This window comes from Myodes glareolus, chromosome 3 (genome assembly GCF_982192425.1).
Source record: "Myodes glareolus chromosome 3, mMyoGla1.1, whole genome shotgun sequence".
NCBI classification, from domain to species: Eukaryota; Metazoa; Chordata; class Mammalia; order Rodentia; family Cricetidae; genus Myodes; species Myodes glareolus.
In genome coordinates this window covers 36,572,810-36,595,218 of record NC_142028.1, presented here as the reverse complement: position 1 = coordinate 36,595,218, position 22,409 = coordinate 36,572,810, and the positions used below count along the sequence as shown (strand labels likewise).

The window sequence follows — 22,409 nt, the reverse complement described above, 5'->3', positions numbered from 1 at the left end:
GATAGATTGGGCCTCACAGGCCAAGCTGGCTCTAAGAATGACCTTGAACTTCCAATCCTCCTGCCTTCACCTGTGGGCTGGGGTTTCTACTCTGGTTTACATGGTGCTGCTGATTCCGGGGCTGCTTGTGCGCTAGCCAAGCACCGCACACACTGTCCCAGCCCCTCATCCCTTTCTTGCAGACAAGGGGAAAACTTTCTTGGGGTTTTGAAATCAGTTAGCTGCAGAGTTAGCAGGCACCTGCTGACAGTGGCCGGTGCTCTTTCTGCTGTGAAAGCCCTAGGGTAAGGCATTCTGCTGTCACAGGAAGAGTGAAGCCACTTCCCCCTTCCCCCTTCTTTGCTGCATAAAGGGGAACATACATAAAAAGGGGACATCAAAGAGTGCGGGTGGTGGTGTGGCAGCCAGAGCCTAGGAGCTCAGGGGTAAGCCTGCAATTCGCATCTAGTTCTATTGCTTACCAACCCCACCCCCATCCTCGGTCAGGAGAATTCCAGGGCTAAAACTGACACAGAGCAAATGCTGAGAGGGAAGGAAACGAATCTTGAGGATGTGGGGCTGCTGTTCTGTATGTGAGCTTCCGGTCTTAGCACTCAGACAGAGCCTCCCCTGACCAGCTGCTCAAGGACCAGATATTAGGAGCAAGGTGGGTGGTGTAGCGGGCCTGGAGAAGCTGCCTGGTTCAGTTGTCTGCAGCCACTAGGTATGGAACAGCAGGGGCTGTGCTAGATGCCAGCTTGGGAAAGGAGTCTAGCACCCTGCTCCAATCTCGGGTCGTCCTGCCTCTTCATCCTCTTTGTGCGCCCTTCTTCATATTATCAGATTTTCTAAAATCAGGAATGTTTTACAGTCATTGTATAGATCGGATGTGTTGGTTCCCCCCCCCCTTTTTTCCCCACGATACATAAAAAGGTTTTATTTTCAGGGGAGCAGAGAGTTAATCAAACAAGGCAAATCCCATGTCATCATCCAACTCCGCAGACTGCTCCTCCTCTGCTGCAGCGGGGGCAGAACCAGCAGCAGGAGCTGCAGAGCCAGGGGCAGCAGAAACAGCCACAGCCCCACCAGCAGGCACACTGGCAAGTTTGCCAACACCCTGGGCGTTGACATCCTCAATGTTTTTCCATTCAGCTCGCATATGACCTTGTTAAGCCCATCATCCCATCATCGTCCACCTCAATGCTCACGCTGTCTGCTATCTTCTTAATGTCTTTGGCGCAGGGAGATGAGTTGCCCCCAAGGGCAGCAAGCAAATAGAGGCGATGTAGTGCATGCCTGCTTCTGCTGACCAGCCTCAGGCCTGCACAACCTCGGTGGTGTCAGGCTACAGCGAAAGGAAGGTTCCTCCTTTTCTTCTACCCAGTTTGATATCATGTTTCATCATGTATGGTCCTTGAGTCAGGAATACAGAGTGGTCCAAGAAATAATCAGTTACAGTAAGGAAAAAGCTCTGAACCACTCTCTAAGCAAGTGCTCTTTTGCTTAGACTCCAAAGCGTTAGCGCTGAAGTGATTGTGCGTAAGAATGTCCTGGGTGTCTGCTGAGCACATAGGTACTCTCCCTCACAGAGATGGGGGATCAGATGGGGTGTGCGCCTGAGTGCAGCCAGCTTCCAGGCAGCCATGATGTCCATGGGTAGCATGTGTCCATCCTTTCTAGAAACTGCTACACACTGTTGAGCAAGTGGTCCTCAGCTGTTGTTAGAACCACCTGGAGACACAGCGATGGCACTGAGGATGTGCCCAGCACCAGAGTGCTCTTGTAACACACGTGCAGCCCCAGCTTCTATCGCTAGCACCAAAACTCACCGCTGAAACCAAGTCCCAGGATGACCAGGACCTCTGGACTTTGAGCCCCACAAGGCGACTAAGTATAGTGTGAGAAAAGCAGAGCCGTGACAGCGTGAGGGGAGCGCTGCTGTTGAAGCCTGGGTGGCTCTAGGTACACCCTAGGCTGAGAAGAGGACAAAATGCCCCAGGGACACAGATGCTCCTGGCTTGCACACCATAGTGAGCAGCATGGGAAACCACAGAGCCAGTCAGGGATTTTGAGGACATGAGAAGAAGTTCCAAGAGTTTATTTTTTTTTCTCTTGGCCTCAAGACTACCCTCTCTAGTGCGTCCCAAATTTAAGTTCACAGACCGGAGCAACTGAATCAGAATTACCGAGAAGTCTGATGGAGATGTGGGTCACTGAGTACCCCTGGAGGCCGTGAGGCACCCCGCCTCTGTTAATAGCACAGGTGCATGCCAGGCTGCGCGTGCTCAGGGCATCACAGTAAAGATCCACAGCAGCCCTGCTCGGTGGGGGCCATGGCTTTCCTCACAGTCCACATAGGACCAGCAAGGCCTGCAGGACTGAATGCTTGGCTTTGGCTGCTCGTGTGGTGAGAGGCAGGGCTCAGCATGGCTTTGATAGCTGCGTTCATAAAAGTTCTCTGTATGTTGACATTATTTTATCTCTCTGGAGAGAACTTATTTGTAAGTAGACACGCATCTATCTATTTGCCCTGAAGACATGAAGATACTGCTAGAAAAGACTTCAAAAATTAAGGAGTTAGGCCAGGTGGTGGTGGCGCATGCCTTTAATCCCAGCACTCAGGAAGCAGAGGCAGGCAGATGGATCTCTGTGAATTCGAGGTCAGTTTGGTCTACAAGAGCTAGTTCCAGGATAGCCAGGGCTGTTACACGGAGAAACCCTGTCTTGAAAAACAAAACCAAATAAACAAAACTAAAGAGTTTTACATAATCAAGAAAGTAGCAAATAATTATAGAGGATAGCTGTGCACTAATGTATTAATTAGATGGTAATAGTAAATTTCATTTTCCGAGATTGAGGATAGATGACGATGGGCCTGTCTTCCAGCAGGACATACAAAAGGCTTATGCGTCTCTGCCACGGAACACTATTCAGCTACTGCTAGCAATGGCTGCAGAACTTTTGCAGACCAGGAGTAGCTTAGGTATGATGAGAGACAGAAATTTGTATTTATAGCATGATTCCACTTCTGTTTAGAAGTCATAATACAAATACATTTGTGTAAAGAATAGTTCGAAGTGGTTGTCTTAGCTAGGATTTCTATTGCTGGAGCAGAGACCACAACCAAACAATTTGGGGAAGAAAGGGTTTATTTCATCTTACACTTGTAGTCTATCGTGGGGGCAAGTGAAGGCAGCAGTTTGGAGGCAGGAATGGAAACAGACACCATGTAGGAGTGCTGCTTACTGACTTGCATCCTTGGCTTGCTCAGTTTGCTTTCTTACATATCCCAGGGGTAACACTGCCATCATTGGCCTGGGCCCACCTAACCCTACCCACATCAGTTAATAATCAATAATAAATACTATGGATTTGCCTACGGGAAATTTTATAGGAGCATTTTAATTCCTCTCCCCAGACAACTCTAACTTTTCTCAAGTTGGCAAGGGGAGGGGGTGCCAACCAGGACATTAGTTATGCAGGAAGATGTGGACAGAGGATTCTTTAGCTGTTGCTTCAGCTTCCGCTTTTGGCTTACACTACACTAAGCACGGTGTGGAATAAATGCATAAAGCTTCTGGGCTAATTTGGATGAAAAGTAGAACAGAACTGGGTGTTCCGGCACACACCTTTAAACCCAGCACTTGGAGGTAGAAGCAAGCGGATCTCTGGGAGTTTGAGGCCAGCCTGGTCTACACAGTGAGTTCCAGAACAGGCACAGCTACATAGTGATACCCTGTCTTAAAAAGGAGGGGTGGTAGTGGCGTGGTAGTGGCATGGCTTGGTGGGAAAAGGTGCTTACAGTGCAAGCCTAGTGACCCGAGTTCAACCCCCAGAAGCCATGTGAAGGTGGAGGAAAGATCTGACTCCACATAGGTGTCCTCTGGCTCCACATATGCGTGGTGGTACAAGCCCATTTCACCCCAGTATCTGTCACTGCCTCTCTCTCCCTCTCCTTCCCCCTCCCTGCTTTCCACCCTCCGCACACAAATTATGTTTGTGGACATGAGCACATATCAACCATGTTTTTATTTAACCTATCTTATACTTACAAAGGAAATCCATGGCTGATGGTTCCCTGCCAGCTATCTTCCTGCCTCCTCCATTCTCACTTCCTTCCCTCCCACTCATTTATGGCCAGTCTTTGGCCCATATTCTTTTATTTTGTTTTGCTTCCTGGCAGTGCTGGGAATCAAACACAGGACCTACATGTGCTGGACAAATGCCATAGTCCATCCTGGCCTTCATTCATCCATCTTTCTCTCATTCAGTAAACGTTTACTAGACAGCTACTATATGTCTAAGATCATGGAAGGGTGAGAAGGATTCTCCATGCTCTCTAGACACTCAGCATTTGCTTCCATCATTAAAACTTAAACTTTTATTTTGAAATAACATTAGCTTTATAGGAGATAGTTGTAGGAACTAGAGAGATTGCTCAGTGGTTAAGAGCACTCACTGCTTTTCCAGAGGAACAGGGTTTGATTCTCAGCACCTACATGGTGGCTCACAAGCATCTGTAAATCCAGTTTCAAGGAATCTGGTGCCCTCTTCTGGTACTTCACACACAGTGCACAGGCAGACATGCAAGCACAAAATCCACACACATAAAATGAAATTTTTATTTAATAGTAACCAGTGGACCTGGAGAGATGACTCAGTGGTAAAGTGCATTGCTGCTCTTCCATAGGATCCAGGTTTGATTCCCAGCACCCATGTACCAATTTACAACCATCCATAACTCCAGTTCCAGTGTGACCTCTGTGGGTACCAGGCTCTCAGGTGGTGAAGATACATACACGCAAGGAAAACATTCATACACATAAAAAACAAAGTAATTTTTTAAAGTAACTGGGAAAATATCAAAAAGAAGATAGTTGTAAAGACTGGTGCAGAGTTCCGGTCTGTCCTGGGGAGTTTCTGTTTTCCTTACACTGTTCCCTCTTCAGAGCGCAGGTGCCAGGGCTGCTGCAGTACTCTGGTTTCCCCAGGAGCTCCTGAACCAGCCTTACACTGCAGTTTTTCTGTTCCACCGTGTTCTTAGTCTCTTAGACTCTCCAAACTGTCTTGTGTGGATGGCCTTGACAGTTTAATTGTTTAGCTATGTTTTCAGGATATCTATTTTCTTATTAAAAGGTGCTTATGGACACAAGCTAAATTTAAAAAAATTAAGACAAAAAAAATAGCAAGTTAAACCAAAGAGGACACCAATACACACACACGTTTTTGATGTCTGTTCTGCATTGACCAATTACTCCTAGCCATGGGACCAGCCCTGCGGTGTGGCTGGTATCCCCAGTGACAGTGAGTATCATTTGCAGGGAGCATCTTGATTTGGGGGCGAGACTTTGTTTCCAGTTCCCCTTCTCGGTGTTGGAATTTTCTTGTTTTGAACCAGTACAGGCCTTGTGCGTGCTGCCGCCATCTCTGTGAGTTCACGTGTATCCATCCTGTTGTTTCCTTGCAATTGTCCACCACCTCTGGCTCTTACAATCTTTCTGCCTCCTCTTCTGCATAGCTTCCTGAGCTCTGAGGTGAGGATTTAGGACGTCCCATTTAGGGCTGAGGCTCCCGAGTCTCTCACCCTCTGCATGCTGTCTATCTGTGAGTCTCTGTGGTAATTACCATCTACTACAAGAAGATTCTCTGATGAGGGTTGGGCAATACTCTGATCTGTGGGTATAGCAGTATGTCATTAGGAATCATTTTATTGCTATATTTATTTACCAGAATAATAGTAGTAGTTATTTCCCCTAGTTCCCATGAGTGACCTAGTTTCATTTTCATATTTTTGTCTTGCTGTTTTTTTAAAATGTAGTTTGCTTATTTGTGTTGGTATTTGGGTTTTTTTGTTGCTTTGTTTTGTTTTAGGGAGAAAGAACATAAAGTTGGATGGGTATAAGAAATGGGTGGGGAGGGGTAGGTGGAGGGAAAATCATATGATCAAAATATTGTATGGAAAGATAAATAAAAATAATTTTTAAAAAAGAATTTAGTTATGGGTTTTTAAAAGAATCTAAATGTAATCAAGTTCTCCCTCTCTTCCCTCCTTCCCAGGGATCCATGTGTCCACATAGCGCTCCTGGTCACAGCCCTCCCCTGTAAAGTTAACCTTCTGAAACACACCCTTCAGTTCAGTCTCTCCCAGAGATGGGAGGATTAAGGTCCTCTTCTGAAGGCAGCATCCATATACATTGCTTGAGTTCCTATTGATTTATTAGTTCCAATATGGCTTAATCTATTTTTTTTTTTTTGGTTTTTTTTTTTTTTTTTTGGTTTTTGGCAGAGCTGAGGATGGAATTCAGGGCCTGGCACACACTAGGCAAGTGCGCTGCCATGGGGTCATAGACACTCATGTACAGTTCAGGTCATGGTTCAGGTCGTTGCCCCTCTGGATGCTCCTGTTTGGACACTTAGGGTCCGTGTTCCTTGTGCTGTCTTCATTTCCCTGATGTGGCCTCATTCTTTTTTTTTTTTTTTTTTTTTGCCTTGAGCACTTTCTGTTTTCTGGTACTATAAGATGGTCCAGGCACACCTTGTGTTTTCTCTGTCCCAGCCCTAAAATCAGTCATGTGTCCAAGGTGCCCTGACATGTTATTGGAGAATGGTTTTTAGAAATCAATATCTGGGTGGGTATGGTGGCACAAACCTTTAATTCAGGAGGGGACAGAGGCAGGTGGATCTCTGAGTTTGAGACCAGCCTGGTCTACAGAATGAGTTCCAGGACAGCCAGGGCTACACAGAGAAACCCTGTTTGGGAAAAAGAAGAAAAGAAAAATGAAAAAATGAAGGAAGGAAAGAAGGAAGGAAGGATAGACAGACAGACAGATTGATCTGGGGAGCCAGGGACCTTTTGACAGGAGACAGAAAAAGATACAACATCTCACCTATGGTGTCTGATGGCTCGTGGGAGGAGGCAGCTCTGTGTCTCCCCAAGTAAAGCCCTCACTGACGGCCTGTGGTTTGATGTTGAATGGAAGTATCCAGATGGAAGTCAGAGGTAAGGGAGCACTAGAGGGAAGAGGGAGGAGTATGTGTTCCCACTATGCAGGCATCTAGCTTTTTCACTTGAACTGACTGTAGACTCAGGGCCCAGTCCTTGTTCCTGTTTTTTGTCTTCAGCACACACAGATGAGCCATTCTTACAGCTTGGTTTCTCTAAGAGGCTCTCCTCTGTAAGTCCTGAAGGTGGACTGTCCTCTGCCCCCCAGCATCTGTCCCCCTCTCTCTCCCTCCTCCCCCCTCCCTCTCTCCATCTTTCCTTCCAGTCTTTCTTCTTTCTGAACTCTCTAGTTCTTGCTTTCTGCCGTGCCACATGCCAGGCCAGAGAGCACAGGGGAAATGTTCCAGTTCTTGCCTGTCAGAGTCCTCTCATCCAGGGCGAGAGTCCACGGCTTTCTTCCCTTCAGCCTTCCGCCAAGTGTCTACTTTCTGTGGAGGGTAGCTGTGTGTGGTACTGTCAGACTGATCCGGTGTGGCTCTCAGCAAGTGTTTTCTGTTCACAGATAACAGTTGGTGTGTACGATCCCTGTAACCTAGCCCAGTACCCTGGATGGCCTTTGAGGAATTTTTTGGTCCTGGCAGCCCATCGATGGTATTTACATGTGTGTCCATGTCTGTGTGTCTTCATCTGTGTGTTTCCCACAGCGGCTCTGCTTATGTCAGCATCTTAAGTGCGTTGATTTCATTCCTGGCATGGAAACTAGAACATAAGTCAATTAAATTAGTTGTGATCCAGTTTCTACCCCTGGTACTCTTAAGCATGTCTGCTAGGGAGTCCCGGCCCTGGCACCAGCCTGCACTACACTGAAGACACTTAGACCTTGGTGAGGTCATAGCCAAAGGCAAAGACACCAACATTCTCCAGCCCCCCTTCCTGCTTTTAGACAGGAATTTCTTATTGCATTCACCTCCCATCTTTAAAAAATTCTCTAATTTTAAAATAATAGAAAGGAGTATTGGGAAGAGCCCGCTTATACTTGATTAAGACACTCAGCATCATCGGGTATTAGGAAATAAACCTGTAAGAGGTCAGTGGCCCCAGCCCCACCAAAGTCACCTAAGGAAAGTGACCATGCCAGGAATAGTTGAAATGGGAGGCAGCAAAACTCACAAAAGATGCTGTGACACCCATGGCACTGTGATGGCTTTCTGTGGTACAGGCTGGATGCAAGCAGTACACACACACACATACACACACACACACACACACACACCATTCTGAGCTTATTGTTCACAGTGGTGTGGGCTGGATGCAAGCAGCACATATACACACATACACATACAGCTTTCCGAGCTTATTGTTCCCTGTGGTACAGGCTGGATGCAAGCACACACACACACACACACACACACACACACATCCACACACAGTATATAGCAGCACTGAGATTACTGGCCCCAGCCTCATGCCCTTCCTTTCTGAATGGATGACAGAGACATAGCAGGCTCATCATAGCAGGTGTCCCAGCTAAGCGTATCTTCATGCTTGCATATCTTCATGCTTGGCTTTTCTTTCTTTTAAGGCTTATTTTTATTTCATGTGTATTGAGTGTTTTGCCCATGTATGTATATGCACCACATTTGTGCCTTTTTTTTTTTAAGAGTCTTACTGTGTGGCTCTGGTTGACCTGGAACTCACAGATCTGCCTGTCTTTGCCTCCTGAGTGTGCACCACCACAACTAGCTACAGTTGGTTTTTTGAACACAGTGTTGAGTGAATTAAACTAGCCTGAAAGGATACATTGTCATGATTCCATTTATGTAATTCAAAACAGGCAAAGCCATTGTGGGAATCTAGGAGGGGATGGTCCAGATAGGTGTCAAGATTAGAGGGAGTGTGTGATTTTCTTTGTGCTTGCTTTACTTAAGTAAAAATGTTTACTCCAAAATATGAAAATAGACAAATACTGACGAACCCTAGAGAGACTGGTTATGCGTGCACTCAGCCAGTCCCAGCATGTTTGCCGTGAGTGGGTCTCCTGTCTGCTGGCAGAGGACCTTAGAAGTCCCGGTTAAGGTCTTGGGAGCATCCCCACCCTGATTTAAAAGCTTCCTTTGTCAGAATTATCTGTCTGCTATGTGATTGCTATAGGAAAGTTCACCTGAGGGGAAAAAAATCCCAGCTTAGTTGGCAGCCAGACTCTAAATGCACAGACAGAGGGTGCCTGCACGAATGTACTCAAAATCTCTCCAAGGTTAAGGAGGTCAGGCGGGAGTGATTGCATGCTCTGAATTCTCTACAAGTGGCCTGGAAAGACTTACACCAGCTCTTTTTCTTCCCCTTTCTTAATCAAATGAAACAAACACACATCTGGTGCGGGCAACAGGAGCGGCAGTTTCCAGTCTGTTGAAGTCCTCTGCTTTCGAGACCGCACCATGCAGGGGGCGAGAGATGTGGCACACAGCATCATCTTCGAGGTGAAACTTCCAGAAATGGCATTTAGCCCAGGTAATTGGCAAGTCTTCACCAAAGTGTGTAATGATGCGTGTTGAGAGACCCAGCATCCTGCTTACAGCTTCACAATGGCAGGCGAGAAGGTGCAGCTCCACCTCGCAGGCAGTGCGAGCTCCACCTGCAACAGAGGCTCAGTCCTCTGGCGGCTTCTCCAGTGGAGTTTTTCAGGCTGGGAGGTGTTTCTCCCGCTTTATTTTTATTTGTTTAGTTTTTGATCAACATGAAATCTTCATTCATGCCTCTTCCTTCAGGAAGGGTGATGTTGTTAATTAATGTGTTTATTCATTGAGTACTTGAAGGTGTGTGTGACCCCATTCTCCATACAGAGTATTAGGTCAGCGAAGGTACATTTCTCCCTCTTCGTCTGATATCTTCTCTCACCCTGCACCACAGGCCTTAGTGTTTACCCATGTTTTATAGGCTAGGAAACAGTCTGGGAGGCATTTTACAAACAGTGCTAGATGTGTCTGTGAGCAAATTTATACAAAGTGTATGTACAGACATGCAGTGTGTATACATTTATGGTAGAATTCATGCCCAAGTGTGAGTGGTTAGGGAAATGCCCACACCACAAGTACTGTGTGTGAAGTGTGTGTCCCGTGAGAAAGCCGAGTAGTTGGCGCCCAACCTGGCACTGCCCACTTGGGCTCTTTTAAGCTCACTATCCACACTATCTCTGTTCACAGTTCTTTCTGGGTGAATCCCCTACATCCATGTGATTTGCATCTGCAGAGCAGCCCCATGCAGACTGCACAGTTGTCTTCAGTGCACAGGTGTGCCTTAGTGTGTGTGCATCGGGGGTGGGATGCCTCATCTCTTCCACAGTACTCAAGTCAGAAGGACTCAAAATTTCCCCGTTTCTTGTTGACTCTGTGGAGATTTTAAATACAACAGGAGAGGTGAACAGAGAATCCTCTGCAGGGTCCAGGGAGGAAGCCACTTCATTCCGAAGCTTTCTGATTAGCGTGTCTTGGCGCCCTCTTCTGGTGCATCCTGAAATAGCTTCCATGGCGTGCTCTCTTTATAAACTTCCCTTTATAAAGTTGCAACTCAAAGATAAGAGTTGTGTGGAGAGTCAATAAAAAGTGAAGCCAAGAAAATAGCCACTAGACCCCTTTCTTGTGCTCCTAATTTTATCCCATGGGGACACACTGTCTTCCTATGTCTGCGCTGAGCCACTCTGCTCCCCTCTTTGGTGTAGCTCATGCTTTCAATCCCAAGCCTGCCGTTCATTCCCAACTGATAAAGGCCCCTCCCACCTTCATCTCCATATTCCATGTTGAAGTGTGGTTACTCATCTCAGAAGGGGAGCTTTCCTTCTGTTTTACATGTAAATTAGTGTTTCCACTTAGCCGCAAATAAAGCTCTATAATAAACGTTGGGAAGACTTACTTAGCATCATGATGTGAGCCTAAGGCGTTTCCATAGCCACATTCTTCAGTGTAGCCATGTGTGGCATAACAACATCATACCACATAGCACGGTGGTCCCTTAAGAGTCTGTTGCCTAGGGATCGCATGACCATTTAATCTGTGTAAGTGCACTCTGTGGTGTTTCCAGAGCGGGTCAGTCAGCAGCCTGTCATTTCCCAGAACTCCCCACATCATTAAGTGACACTTTGCTCCCTAAGGCATCCCACAGTTGGAACAGCAGTGATGTGAGAAGTATCAAAGCCTCCGTAGTAGTCAGAAAGCTGCACTGGACACTGGCCGAAGCAGGTGTGGCCACTATTGGGATGGGTTGCAATCCCAGCTTCTCCTGCTCCTGTGCTCTGCCTGGTTCCCAGCTGTGAGTGATCACCATCTCATTCCCACCGTGTTCTTCCTTCATTTGGACTGTGTGTTATGAGGATGACTTAAATAGAAGCAGATGTGTAGATTGCTAATCTTTACATGTAGTACTTTTTATTATTAATAAGTTTACAATGCATCTAATTTTCTTAGTAATGACTGTAGCTAACCAAGCATGGTAGCACATACCTGTAATCCCAGAACAAGGGAAGTGGAGGCAGGAGAATCATGAGTTCAAGGCAACATGAATTCCTGCAGATAGATAGATAGATAGATAGATAGATAGATAGATAGATAGATAGATAGATAGATAGATGGGAAGTGGGGGCTTCTGTATGTATATATTTTAATTGGAAGCATCCAGTTGTCTTAGGTGTCAAGGGGAGACCGTGACTTGTGTCATGGTGGTGGTATCTGAAAAGCATTTTTAAAATATAAAGTAAGAATACTTTAGAATAATGAATTCACAGTAGAAACTGAGTGAGGAGCTCTGAAGCTTTTTGTCCCTAGTGAAGGAGTCCTGACGCCTTCATCTGAGCATTAGTGTGAGCGTGTGCGTGAGTTTGAGAGCATGTCCATAAGGTGTGTGTGTTTTGTGAGTGTGCTTGTGTGTCCTTAAAAGTGAGCATGTGAGTGTTAATGTGTGCATGTGTGTTCATGAGGGTTTGTATAACTGTATGCACATGCACACATGTGTCTGTGCATATGAGTATTTTATATGTGTAGTTTGGATTGTTTATGGGCATGCACACATGTGGAGGGTGTATAGTTGTTGTTGTTGTTGTTTTTACTTTTTGGTGTTTGGGCAGCTGCCACTCAACTTCCAAATAATCACGCAGGCTTATTATTACTTATAAATGCTTGGCCTTAGCTTGGCTTGTTTCTAGCCAGCTTTTCTTAAGTTATCCTGTCTACCTTTTGCCTCTGGGTTTTTATTCTTTCTCTATTCTATATACCTTTCTTACTCCATGGCTTCCTGTGTAGTTGGGTGGCTGCCCCTGATGCCTTCCTCCCCTACTTCTTTTGCTTCATGATCTCTCTTCCCAGATTTCTCCTCCTATTTATTCTCTCTGCCTGACCTGTCCTTTCTCCTGCCTCGCCATTTGCTGGTCAGCTCTTTCTTAGACCAATCAGGTGTTTAACTTCAGAGTTAAACAAATGAAATGTAAAAGAATGCAACACATCCTTGCATCAATAAACAAATGTTCCACGGCATAAACAAATGTAACACATCTTCAACTAATATTCCACAACATGGTTGTATGAGTTGGTACTTGCATGTGAGCATTTATAGACATGTACATATGAATGTGTGCAAGTTTGGAAATTAGTGTGCCTATATGTGCAAATCTAAGAGCCTTTAAGTCTATTTGCATGATGTGTATGTGAGTGTGCTTATATGTGTGTGAATGTACACCATGTGTGAATATATGTGAATATGACTATATGTGAGCATGCATTTGTGAGCCTATATATCTGTATGAGTTGACATGAGTATGTGTTGGGGGGTCTGTCTCAGTGTAAGAGAGTGTGAGCGTATGTATGTGACTTGGTATGCAAACTTGTGAGTGCATATGTGACTAAGTGCATATTTCTCTGTTAGTATGGATACATGCATTAATATGAGCATGGGTTGGCATGTATAAGACTGTATCTTTGAGTATTGCATGTGTGTGTTGGTTTAATCTTTGTAAGTGTATGTAGGTGAATGTATGTGTGTATACCTATGTGTGCAGGAGTTTGAGTGTGAATGTGCATGTGTGTGTGTGTGTGTGTGTGAGAGAGAGAGAGAGAGAGAGAGAGAGAGAGAGAGAGAGAGAGAACGGTATCTTGTGTTAAAGCCTGTGCATGTGTTTTAGCATGTCTGTGGGGTGTGCATGTGTGTGTGTGTGTGTGTGTGTGTGTGTGTGTGTGTGTGTAAGTGTATAGTGAATGTGTATGTAACTGATGATGGGACCCAGCTGCATTATTGCAGTTTTCTCACACTGAGTGTTACTCTACTACCAAGTAGTACCCAGCCGAGCCCCAGCCTCAGCCCCAGCCTCAGCCCCTACCTCAGCCCCTGCCTCAGCCCCTGCCTCAGCCCCAGCCCCAGCCCCAGAACCTTACTTAAAGCAGACATTGGAAGTGATACTGAAATGTAACCTAAGGCTGAGTTTTCTGTTCAGGAGCTGAAGCTTTATTCTGACTAGAAGCAAGTCTTTGAGAAAAGGAGAGGACAGAGGTCCCACAATAACAGTAGGCATTGTGGGAGGTCTTGTAACCCTGAGGGGTTTTTGGTGACTGCAGGATGTGAAAGGTGATTCTACAAAGTGACAGATCTACATGTATGGAACCACCACCTCAGTCTCTGTAGCCCAGAATAAGATAAACTCTGGAAATCCTGGGATTGGAGTTCGGGAGCTCCTATAAAAGGAGTTAAAAGCTTGGGCTGGAGAGATGGCTCAGCAGTTAAGAGCACCAGCTGCTCTTGCAGAGGCCCAGTTCCCAGCACCCATATAGTGGCTCAAAACTGTCTGTAACTCCAGTTTTAGGGGATCTAATGCCCTCTTCTGACCTATGAAAATACTGTATGTGTGTGCTAATGTAGACAAAACACTCATACACATAAAATAGAAATATTTTTTTAAAAAAAGAGGGCAATCAAAGTGAAAAGGAGAGGGAAAAGGTCACGTCGGGGGAAGGAGGAGACAGCTGGGGTGAGAGGCTCAGTCTGCAGAGTGCTTGCCACACAGGCGTGATTTCCCCTTTTAGTAAACTTTATGTCTTATTTACCTTAAGATTGTCCGAAAGCAGTTGGCTGGGAGAAGAACCAGAAAGGAGGCATGGGACCAAGGATGGTGAACCTCAGTGGATGCATGGACCCCAAAAGGTAGACATTACTGGGCACCCTTGTCTCCAGAGAGTGTGTGCCTGATGCTGTGCTGTGTGGAACGTGGCGAGGCTCCTTTGTCTCCAGTGGGTGTGTGGCTGATGCTGTGCTGTGTGGAACGTGGCTAGGCTCCTTTGTCTCCAGTGGGTGTGTGGCTGATGTTGTGCTGTGTGGAACGTGGCTAGGCTCCTTTGTCTCCAGTGGGTGTGTGGCTGATGCTATGCCGTGTGGAACGTGGCTAGGCTCCTTTGTCTCCAGTGGGTGTGTGGCTGATGCTGTGCCGTGTGGTTCAGGGATGCCAGTACTGCTAGTGAGCCAGCCACTGCTGCTCTACGTTGTCTTGAGGATTAGCGTGACAGACATCCCAAGGCATGCACGGCTTCTCCACTCTTGTTTCCAGTGCAGGCGCCCAGACACCCAGACCTCGCCATTGCCTTTCTAGTTTTTATGGCTGTTATTGTTTAGAGAGCCTCACTTTGCAACCCTGGCAGACCTGGAACTCACAGAGATCCACCTGCCTCTGTATCCTTTTCTAGTCCTTTGTTCATGACTGTAGATCTCTGTCCTGCTTGCCATCCCTGGAGGATCTTATAAGGAACATTGCATTTGTGGGGAAGCCACATCACTTCCAAGGCTGAGCATCCACTTACCCTTTAGATCTGGGGGAGTTTCCGGTACTTGGAAGAGCCATTGTTTTAAGCCCACACAGCAGCTCAGGACTGCTCTGATTTCCTCTTTCACCTTGCCGTTAGGAGCCATTAGAGGAACCTGAGCCCATCCCAGCAATCATAGAGGACGGTGGCATGCTTTCTGTGTGGTAACCTTCCTCTTCTCTGTTACCCGCGAGCTTCGTCTTCTTTTGACTCTGATTCTGGTTGCCTAATTCTCCCATAGATCGTGTCTGTTAGAAGTTAGACTGAGCACATGTGAATGTGTAGATCTCAAGCCTGGGTCAAGTGCCTGAAAGTGTCATTAGCATATCAGAGCAGACCTGGCCACCAGGTTTGCCCAGCATCCCTCAGTCCCTACCTGTTACAGCCTGTGGCTGGCATATTCCACTCACTACCTTGAACTCTCCATCCAAGGGGCTGGGCTGCCCTTCCCTACATAATCCAGCCATTTTGGCTATTCCAGTCTTTCCGTTTTTTTAAAACTTTATTTTGGTTTATTATTTGTGTCTTTCACTTCATGCATCTTGATCCCTTCATCTCCCTGTTCCTTCGTATCAGCTTTCTGCACCCTCCCCGCAAAGTAAAATAAAGAGAAAAAAAGAAAAATCTCACAATGTGTCACACAGTTTACCCTTTAGTCCATGTATCTTTTACTTGCAAGTGTTCATTGCAAAGAATCATTGGTCTGGATCGAGGCCTCTGGTTTCTGCTACACTATTGATACTAGGTCCTCATTGGGCCTCCTCTTTGATATTCTGTTGTTGCCCTGTGTCGTGGAGATCCTGCAGTTTTGAGTCTACAGGACCAGCCCCTTCATGCTCTCCAGCGATCATTGATGGGGTGGATGTTGGAATGTGCCGACTCCTCATTCTGGGCCTGGGAAGTTGCAGGATAGATCAGCCTGCTGGCGCTCCCTGTCCTCACCACCTGTGTGAGATCCCCAGCATTGCCCTGGCCAGTTCACCCCTTGCAGGCATGAACAAGGGATGGGACCAGTTTTCCTGCTTTCCTGCCTCCAGGGTTGGCTCTCCCACACCTACACGAACAAGGCCAGCTCTACAGTGTTTCCCAGCTGAGGTGCAGGGGCCACTCACCTGAGTGCTGCAGCTGGTGGGGGATAGGGATAGCTCTCCTACTTGGCACAGGCAGTGGGGGTAGAAGGGAGAGGGAATCTTTCTCTGGCCCATGCTACCATATGGCCGATAAGGGGTGGGGCCAGATCTCCCAAGCTCTCAGGTCTGTTCGCCTGCTCCCATCAATAGTGAGGTGCAGGGCCTGCCTTCCTAAGTGCTGCAGCTGGTAAGGGAAAGTGTCAGCTCCCTTATCTGCCGTAGCAGTGGGTGGGGAGGCATCTCTCCCTCACCCTCACCACCTCATGTATGCCAGTCTCTTGGCCCAAGCTGCCACTCATGGTTAGCAGCTCTTGTCTTACTCTCCCTCCCCCTCTCTCCTCACCTGGCCCAGTTCAGTCTGGTGATGTCCACTCTGGACTTTCCCAGATGTCCCTGCCTCTGCCTCTGCCTATGCTCTCCGTTTTGTCTGCAATAAACTTTCTCCTCCACCATCCCTAGGAGCTGTCTTGTCCTTTCCTTTTCCTTTCTTTTTTTCTTTACAGTGACTCACCAGCACACCAATCCCTTGTTTTCCAGGCTGGCTGAGTCATCCGTGGATCTGAATCTCAAGCTGATGTGCTGGCGATTGGTCCCCACCTTGGACTTGGACAAGGTCGTGTCTGCCAAGTGCCTGCTTCTGGGGGCTGGCACCTTGGGGTGTAATGTGGCTAGGACACTGATGGTGAGTTTGAGGGCCTCATGGCAGCTGTCCAGCTGTGCCCCTTGTTCTCTAGCGTGATTGTCTCCCATCTCCTAGGTCCCCTTGTGCCTCCCTCCCACTCCTTTGCTCTGCTCAGCATCTCTAGTCCTGAGAGCAATCTGTAGTCATCGTGAGACAAACAGAATACCCCTCCAGTCCCAGTTAGTCCCCTTCCCACAGATAGTCAGATTTCATTTCACACATGAAGATGTTATCAACTGAGGCCAGGAGTTGTCCTAACTGAAGGAAATCGAGGCCTCTTCTCTGTCCATTTATATTTATAAAAACTGGCTCATAGATTATAAAAAGTTTTCTTTGTAACTTATTAGTCCAACTTTAAAACTATGTGATTCCATAAAATTGAGGAAATATGGGGACTGTAGAGATGGCTCAGAGGTTAGGACCACTGGCTACTTTTAGAGAGAACCTGTATTCAATTCCCAGCACCCACATGACATCTCACAACAGCATGTAACTCCAGCCCTGGGAGATCCAGTACCCTCTTGTGGCCTCCTTGGGCATTGCATGTATGTACTTACACATGTGAATGCTATGCATAAAATAAAGAAATCTTTAATAACAAGCTTTCCAGAAATGTTCTTATCTATGAAAATGCCCATGGCATCAAGAAAACACAGACTCGTCTTGTGAGGCGGGTTAGCAGCAGGGTTTCTCTAGCGTGGATTTCCTCCATTGTTTCACGTGGAGACAATTTGCTGGTCATTTTCAGGAGTTAACTGAGATCTAAAATGAGTTTCCAGGGAGTTAATATTTATTCTTAGTCACTCATTAAGAGAAGCCAGAGACACCTGGGTGCTCACTAACCCTGAAACTACACAGTCGAGTTCTAGCACTCACTTGCAATAAAAAATAACACACTGGGAGTGAGGACTGCTCTTATAGTTCCTGATCTAATGACCATGGGAATCGAGGCCCTGGCATGTAACTATTTTGTCTTTTAAAATGAAGTTGGCATTCTAATGATCAAAAACTGAATTTGCACAATTCACTTTCTGCCGTTTCCTGTATTTTAAGGTCCCCAGCTGCTCAGAAGCAAAACCATTCCTAGAGACTTCTAGAAATGTGCACTGGGACATGCTCCTCAGGAGTATGCCATGGTATCCTCTTTCCATGCAGGGCTGGGGTGTCAGACATGTCACATTTGTGGACAATGCCAAGATCTCCTACTCCAACCCTGTGAGGCAGCCTCTGTATGAATTTGAAGATTGTCTTGGGGGTGGCAAGCCCAAGGCCCTGGCTGCAGCAGAGCGGCTCCAGAAAATATTTCCCGGAGTGGTACGTTGGTGATTTGGGGGGAACAGTCATGTTATTCTTCCTGTAAACTCTTAAATGTTTAAGTCCTGGGGATCCGGGGGAATGAGGCTCTGCAGTATTAGTCACTGAGGCTCAGACATGTGTTATTTCCTACCAGACAGGCATCATATGAGTACCTCACCTCAGTGATGGCTTTATAAAGACACTACAAAGATGCTGAGGAGAGGGATCATTGGATAAAACATGTAATATTTTATGTAAGCATGAAGACTCATGTTTGAATCCTCAAAACCCACATAAAGCCGGGCATAGAAGTATGTGTGTGTAATCCTGGTGCTCCCATAGTGAGAAAGGAGGCAGAGACAGGAGAGTCCCCAGAAACTGGACAGCCAGCTAATCTTAACATGTGCAGCAGCAAACCACGACCAAAAGACCCTGTTCAAGCGAGGTGGAAGGCGAGGACAGCCATCTGAGGTTGTCCTCTAACTTCCACATATACACCATGGTGCCTGTGCACATGTATCCATACTTAAAAATAGTAGTTACACACCCATGTCAACATACATGCACATTCGTGCAAAACAAAACAAAGAAAACTAAAATACAACTAGAGTTGAGCTGTAGGTGTTTACCCAGCAAGCATGAAGCCCTGGCTGCCATCCCAGCTCTGCACAGCAGGTGAGTGCCTCTCATGCAGTAGAAATAAAGGAAGAAGTGAAGAAGTGTCTTTTGGAGCTCTGTTTTCACCCTGCCTAGCTGTAAAGGGATTTCTGGTGGTGAAGATACGGGGTATTAGTTTAGTCTGGTAAGACCACATGCTGGCTGCTTAGCACCACTCTTGGAACTGTGCTGACCTTGGGTCTGTGTAGAAGAAAGACTGCTTGGAAGCTGACTGCTTTGCTGTGTCTCCTGCTATTTTTGAGTCACACTGTTTATACGACTTTAGAAATACCCGATGAAAGACTGGTCACTCGCTCTCCTACTTTGCTTTCTCTTTTTGTTGTTGTTGTTTTGTTTTTGTTATTTTGGGGGCAGGGTTGAAACAGGATTTCTCTGTGTAGCCATGGCTATTCTGGAACTCACTCTGTAGACCAGGCTGGCTTTGAACTCACAGAGATCCACCTGACTCTGCTCCCCGAGTGCTCCGCCATGCCCTGCTCTAGTTTGCTTTCTTTTGCTATGACATAACACTGACCAAAGCCATCTGGCAAAGAAAGGGTTTATGTGGCTCACACATCCTGATCACAGTCCATCATTGAGAGAAGTCAGGAACTCAAGCAGGAGCAGAAGCAGGAATCATGGGAGGGATGCTCTTCATGGCTTGCTTAGTCTGCTTTCTTATACACCCTAGGACCACCTACTCCGGGTAGCAGGACCCACAGCTCTTGGGCCCCCCAGCATCAGTCATCAACCAAGAAAATGGCCTAGTGACATGCTAACAGGCTAGCCTAATGGAGGCAATTCAGTTGAGGTTCAAACTGACAAAATCTAGCCAACACCCTCAACTCACTTGAATGAAAAAGTAAGTTTTCAGATGTGTTTTAAGTCAAAAGAGTATACCTGTAGAATAGATGATCATTTTACCCAACAGGAGACACATTAGCTACCATTGAGACTTCTGCTTATACTTAAAGTGGTAGAAACACCACCCTCAGCTCCAGCCATGAAATACCTGCCTTCTAGAAGTTTCCTCCTTTAGCCTCTCAATATTAATTTGTCTGTTCCCAAAGCCTGCTGTTATTGATGACTTTATTTCACAAGTGCCCTCAAGAGCATCAGTTTTGAGTGAATTCCGTAGCATTGACTGAGTAGCCACCGTGTACCCAGCTATGTGTTGGCTAGACACAGCCCCACCATTGAGACATTAGTTAGGTGTCTGCTGGCACAGTGTGATATAGTGGCATCCAGCTGTAAGTCTACACCACAGGTGTTCAGGCTGGCTATGTTAACTGATAGGCAAGGCTGGACTCAGCTTCCAGTCGGCCCCATATGTGATTATTTCAAAATGGAGGCTTGAGGAGCCACGGTCTCCTGGTCCTGCAGTTCTGCGGGAGAATAAAAGGCTAGAGAGTCTCGTGTTGATCGCAGCACAGCACACCACCGCCTCTGCCCATTGCTCAAGCAAGTCACAGTGCCAAGCCCAGGCTCGGTGGCCTTAGGCAGTGCACTCTGTTCTCCCAGTGTGAAGCCTGCAAAATTCTATGGAAGGCGGCACAGATCTGCCCTTCTCCCTTGGGAGCACTGTCTGTCCCTGGAGAGGACTGTGGATCGGCCATGGGCCCATGCAGACGATGTTTGAATCTAAGCTCTGCCACAGTTCCTGAGCTTTTGCTAACTTGCTGCCCACCCACTGTGATCATCTTTCCAGTTAGTGTTTTGACAACTTTGGGAAAGCCAATGCTATCACACTTGCCTGTGATGCAGTTTGTGATCCTGGCACACTTTGCTTTCTGTGGAAAGTGAACATCTCTGGCTGTGTTACACCTGTGGCTCTGAGCTTTATTCTCAACAAGAACAACACACACACACACACACATAAAGACAGATGATGCACATATAAATATACACAACAGACACATGTATATGCACACACACACACACACACAGACACACACAAATGACTGAAGGAAGTGGAGAAGGTGGAGAGCACAGGCCCAGATATTTGAAAGAGCAGGAGCACTGTGCCCCCGAAAATTCCTGGTTGTGATGTATGTATAACCATTGCCTCCCTAGAATGCCCGCGGGTTCAACATGAGCATCCCCATGCCAGGACATCCTGTGAATTTCTCTGACGTCACGCTGGAGCAGGCCCGCAGAGATGTGGAGCAGCTGGAGCAGCTCATCGAGAGCCATGATGTCATCTTCCTGCTAATGGACACCAGAGAGAGCCGGTGGCTTCCGGCTGTCATTGCAGCCAGCAAGCGGAAGGTGGAGTGTGTCTAGAGCTTAGTGAGCCACCCAAGAGAGAAGTGACCAAAGCCCGCCCTCCCCCAGGAGGGAGGGTGACCTCTGTGGCCTTATGAGTGTGTTTTACTATTTTCTTAGCAATCCTTGCAGGGGCTACTGTTGGTACATATGAACGTCAAGGGCTTGTGCTGTAGGGTGCTTTACTAAGTATGCAGTAAAATCAGGGAGATTTTCAAAGAATGGTAATAAGAAAATACCATATTATAAGATAGGAGTATATATATATCTTAAATGTTCCAGCTCTATATAAAAACATGTATGTCTGCCTCTACCACAGGCCACCCCTCACCTGTTCGTCAGCCATTGCCACCTATCGTTCTGTCTATTGTGCATGAGACAAAGGAGAAGAAGGGAAGGGAGAGGAGATGCAAGAGGCAGTGCCCCAGCAGTTTCTGGAACTCCCAGAACTCTTTCAGGAGTGGTTTTTATTTTCTTCTCCAGCGTGCCATTTCCTGATTCTTTGTATGTGACCAAAAATTATGGAGAATGACTAAAATCACAACCAAGAGGAGTTCTTACAATACAAGCAAAGAAAGCTTCTCTTAAAAATCCACATGGTGGGCATGTCATGGTTTACAAATTGTGTTTCAGTAAAACTTTCTGAGAACTAAAAGGAAAGGGCAGAGTGGTGCAGGCACCCACCAGCTGCTCTCCACGCCTCTCCTGGCAGCTGCAGGACCTTGGGACAGAGGTGGAACTCTGACCTCCTGTATCCTTGTCTATAAAAGGCAGTGCTTGTAGGGGGTTTTAAGTGAGATGGTTTGTATTAGCAGTTCATCAGGTCTCTTGCAGGTTTCAGTTGGCTATAGAAGTCTAGTTACACTCACATGAAAAAGAAAGCAATTTAAAGGTAGGCGCATATGATCTTAGCCTTGACCTGAAGTCTGTCTGTCCTGACACCCTTTTATTCCTTCTCTGTGAACAGCTGGTCATCAACGCTGCCTTGGGATTTGACACTTTTGTTGTCATGAGACACGGCTTGAAGAAACCCAAGCAGCAGGGAGCTGGGGACCTGTGCCCAAGCCACCCTGTGGCACCTGCTGACCTGGGCTCCTCACTTTTTGCTAACATCCCTGGATACAAGCTTGGCTGCTATTTCTGCAATGACGTGGTAGCTCCGGGAGATGTAAGTTGAGTTCCATGGTTACAAATAGCTCTGCTCAACATTCCATGTGCTGGGGCAGGATCCCCTCAGGGCTGATTAAAGATTGTCTAATAAAGAGCATTCTCTAGTTGGGGTGGGTGGAATTATCCCACCATGAGCCATGATTGGCACCCTTTCCTGAATGGCCGAGCCATAGTCACTGCATGAATGTGGCCACAGCTGTGTGACAGAAGCCAAGTAAAGAAGCTTTTGCATAGCCTGGTTCCTTGGAGAAAGAGCTCTACATACCCGAGGCTAAAGCCCGAGGTTCTGGTCCAGCCCTTCTGCTGTCTCCTTAGTGATCCAGAAGGCCTCTTATTCCCTGTGGCTGTAGAACAGGGCACACTGTCACACTGTCAGGAAACTTTGCATTTCAGGTAAATAGCAAGTGCCCTTTTGATTGGGTTTGGTTTTTTAAGTATGTAAAGTATGCCATTTACAG

The 22,409-nt window shown here is 46.7% G+C and overlaps 1 protein-coding gene and 1 pseudogene across 7 annotated transcripts in view; one reads left to right on the top strand and one right to left on the bottom strand.

The window, feature by feature from the left end:
* Atg7 (autophagy related 7) overlaps positions 1-22,409 on the top strand; it is a 222,967-nt gene that overhangs the window by 47,278 nt on the left and 153,280 nt on the right. For all 7 annotated transcript variants that reach the window (XM_085686867.2, XM_085686871.2, XM_085686866.2 and 4 more), the window contains exons 8-14: positions 7,485-7,573; positions 9,309-9,430; positions 14,008-14,098; positions 16,419-16,563; positions 17,719-17,877; positions 20,590-20,784; positions 21,749-21,949. In XM_085686867.2, coding sequence (XP_085542993.2) covers positions 7,485-7,573; positions 9,309-9,430; positions 14,008-14,098; positions 16,419-16,563; positions 17,719-17,877; positions 20,590-20,784; positions 21,749-21,949 — 1,002 coding nt within the window. The remainder of the gene's footprint in view (positions 1-7,484; positions 7,574-9,308; positions 9,431-14,007; positions 14,099-16,418; positions 16,564-17,718; positions 17,878-20,589; positions 20,785-21,748; positions 21,950-22,409) is intronic.
* Positions 938-1,633, bottom strand: LOC146895236 (large ribosomal subunit protein P2 pseudogene; annotated as a pseudogene).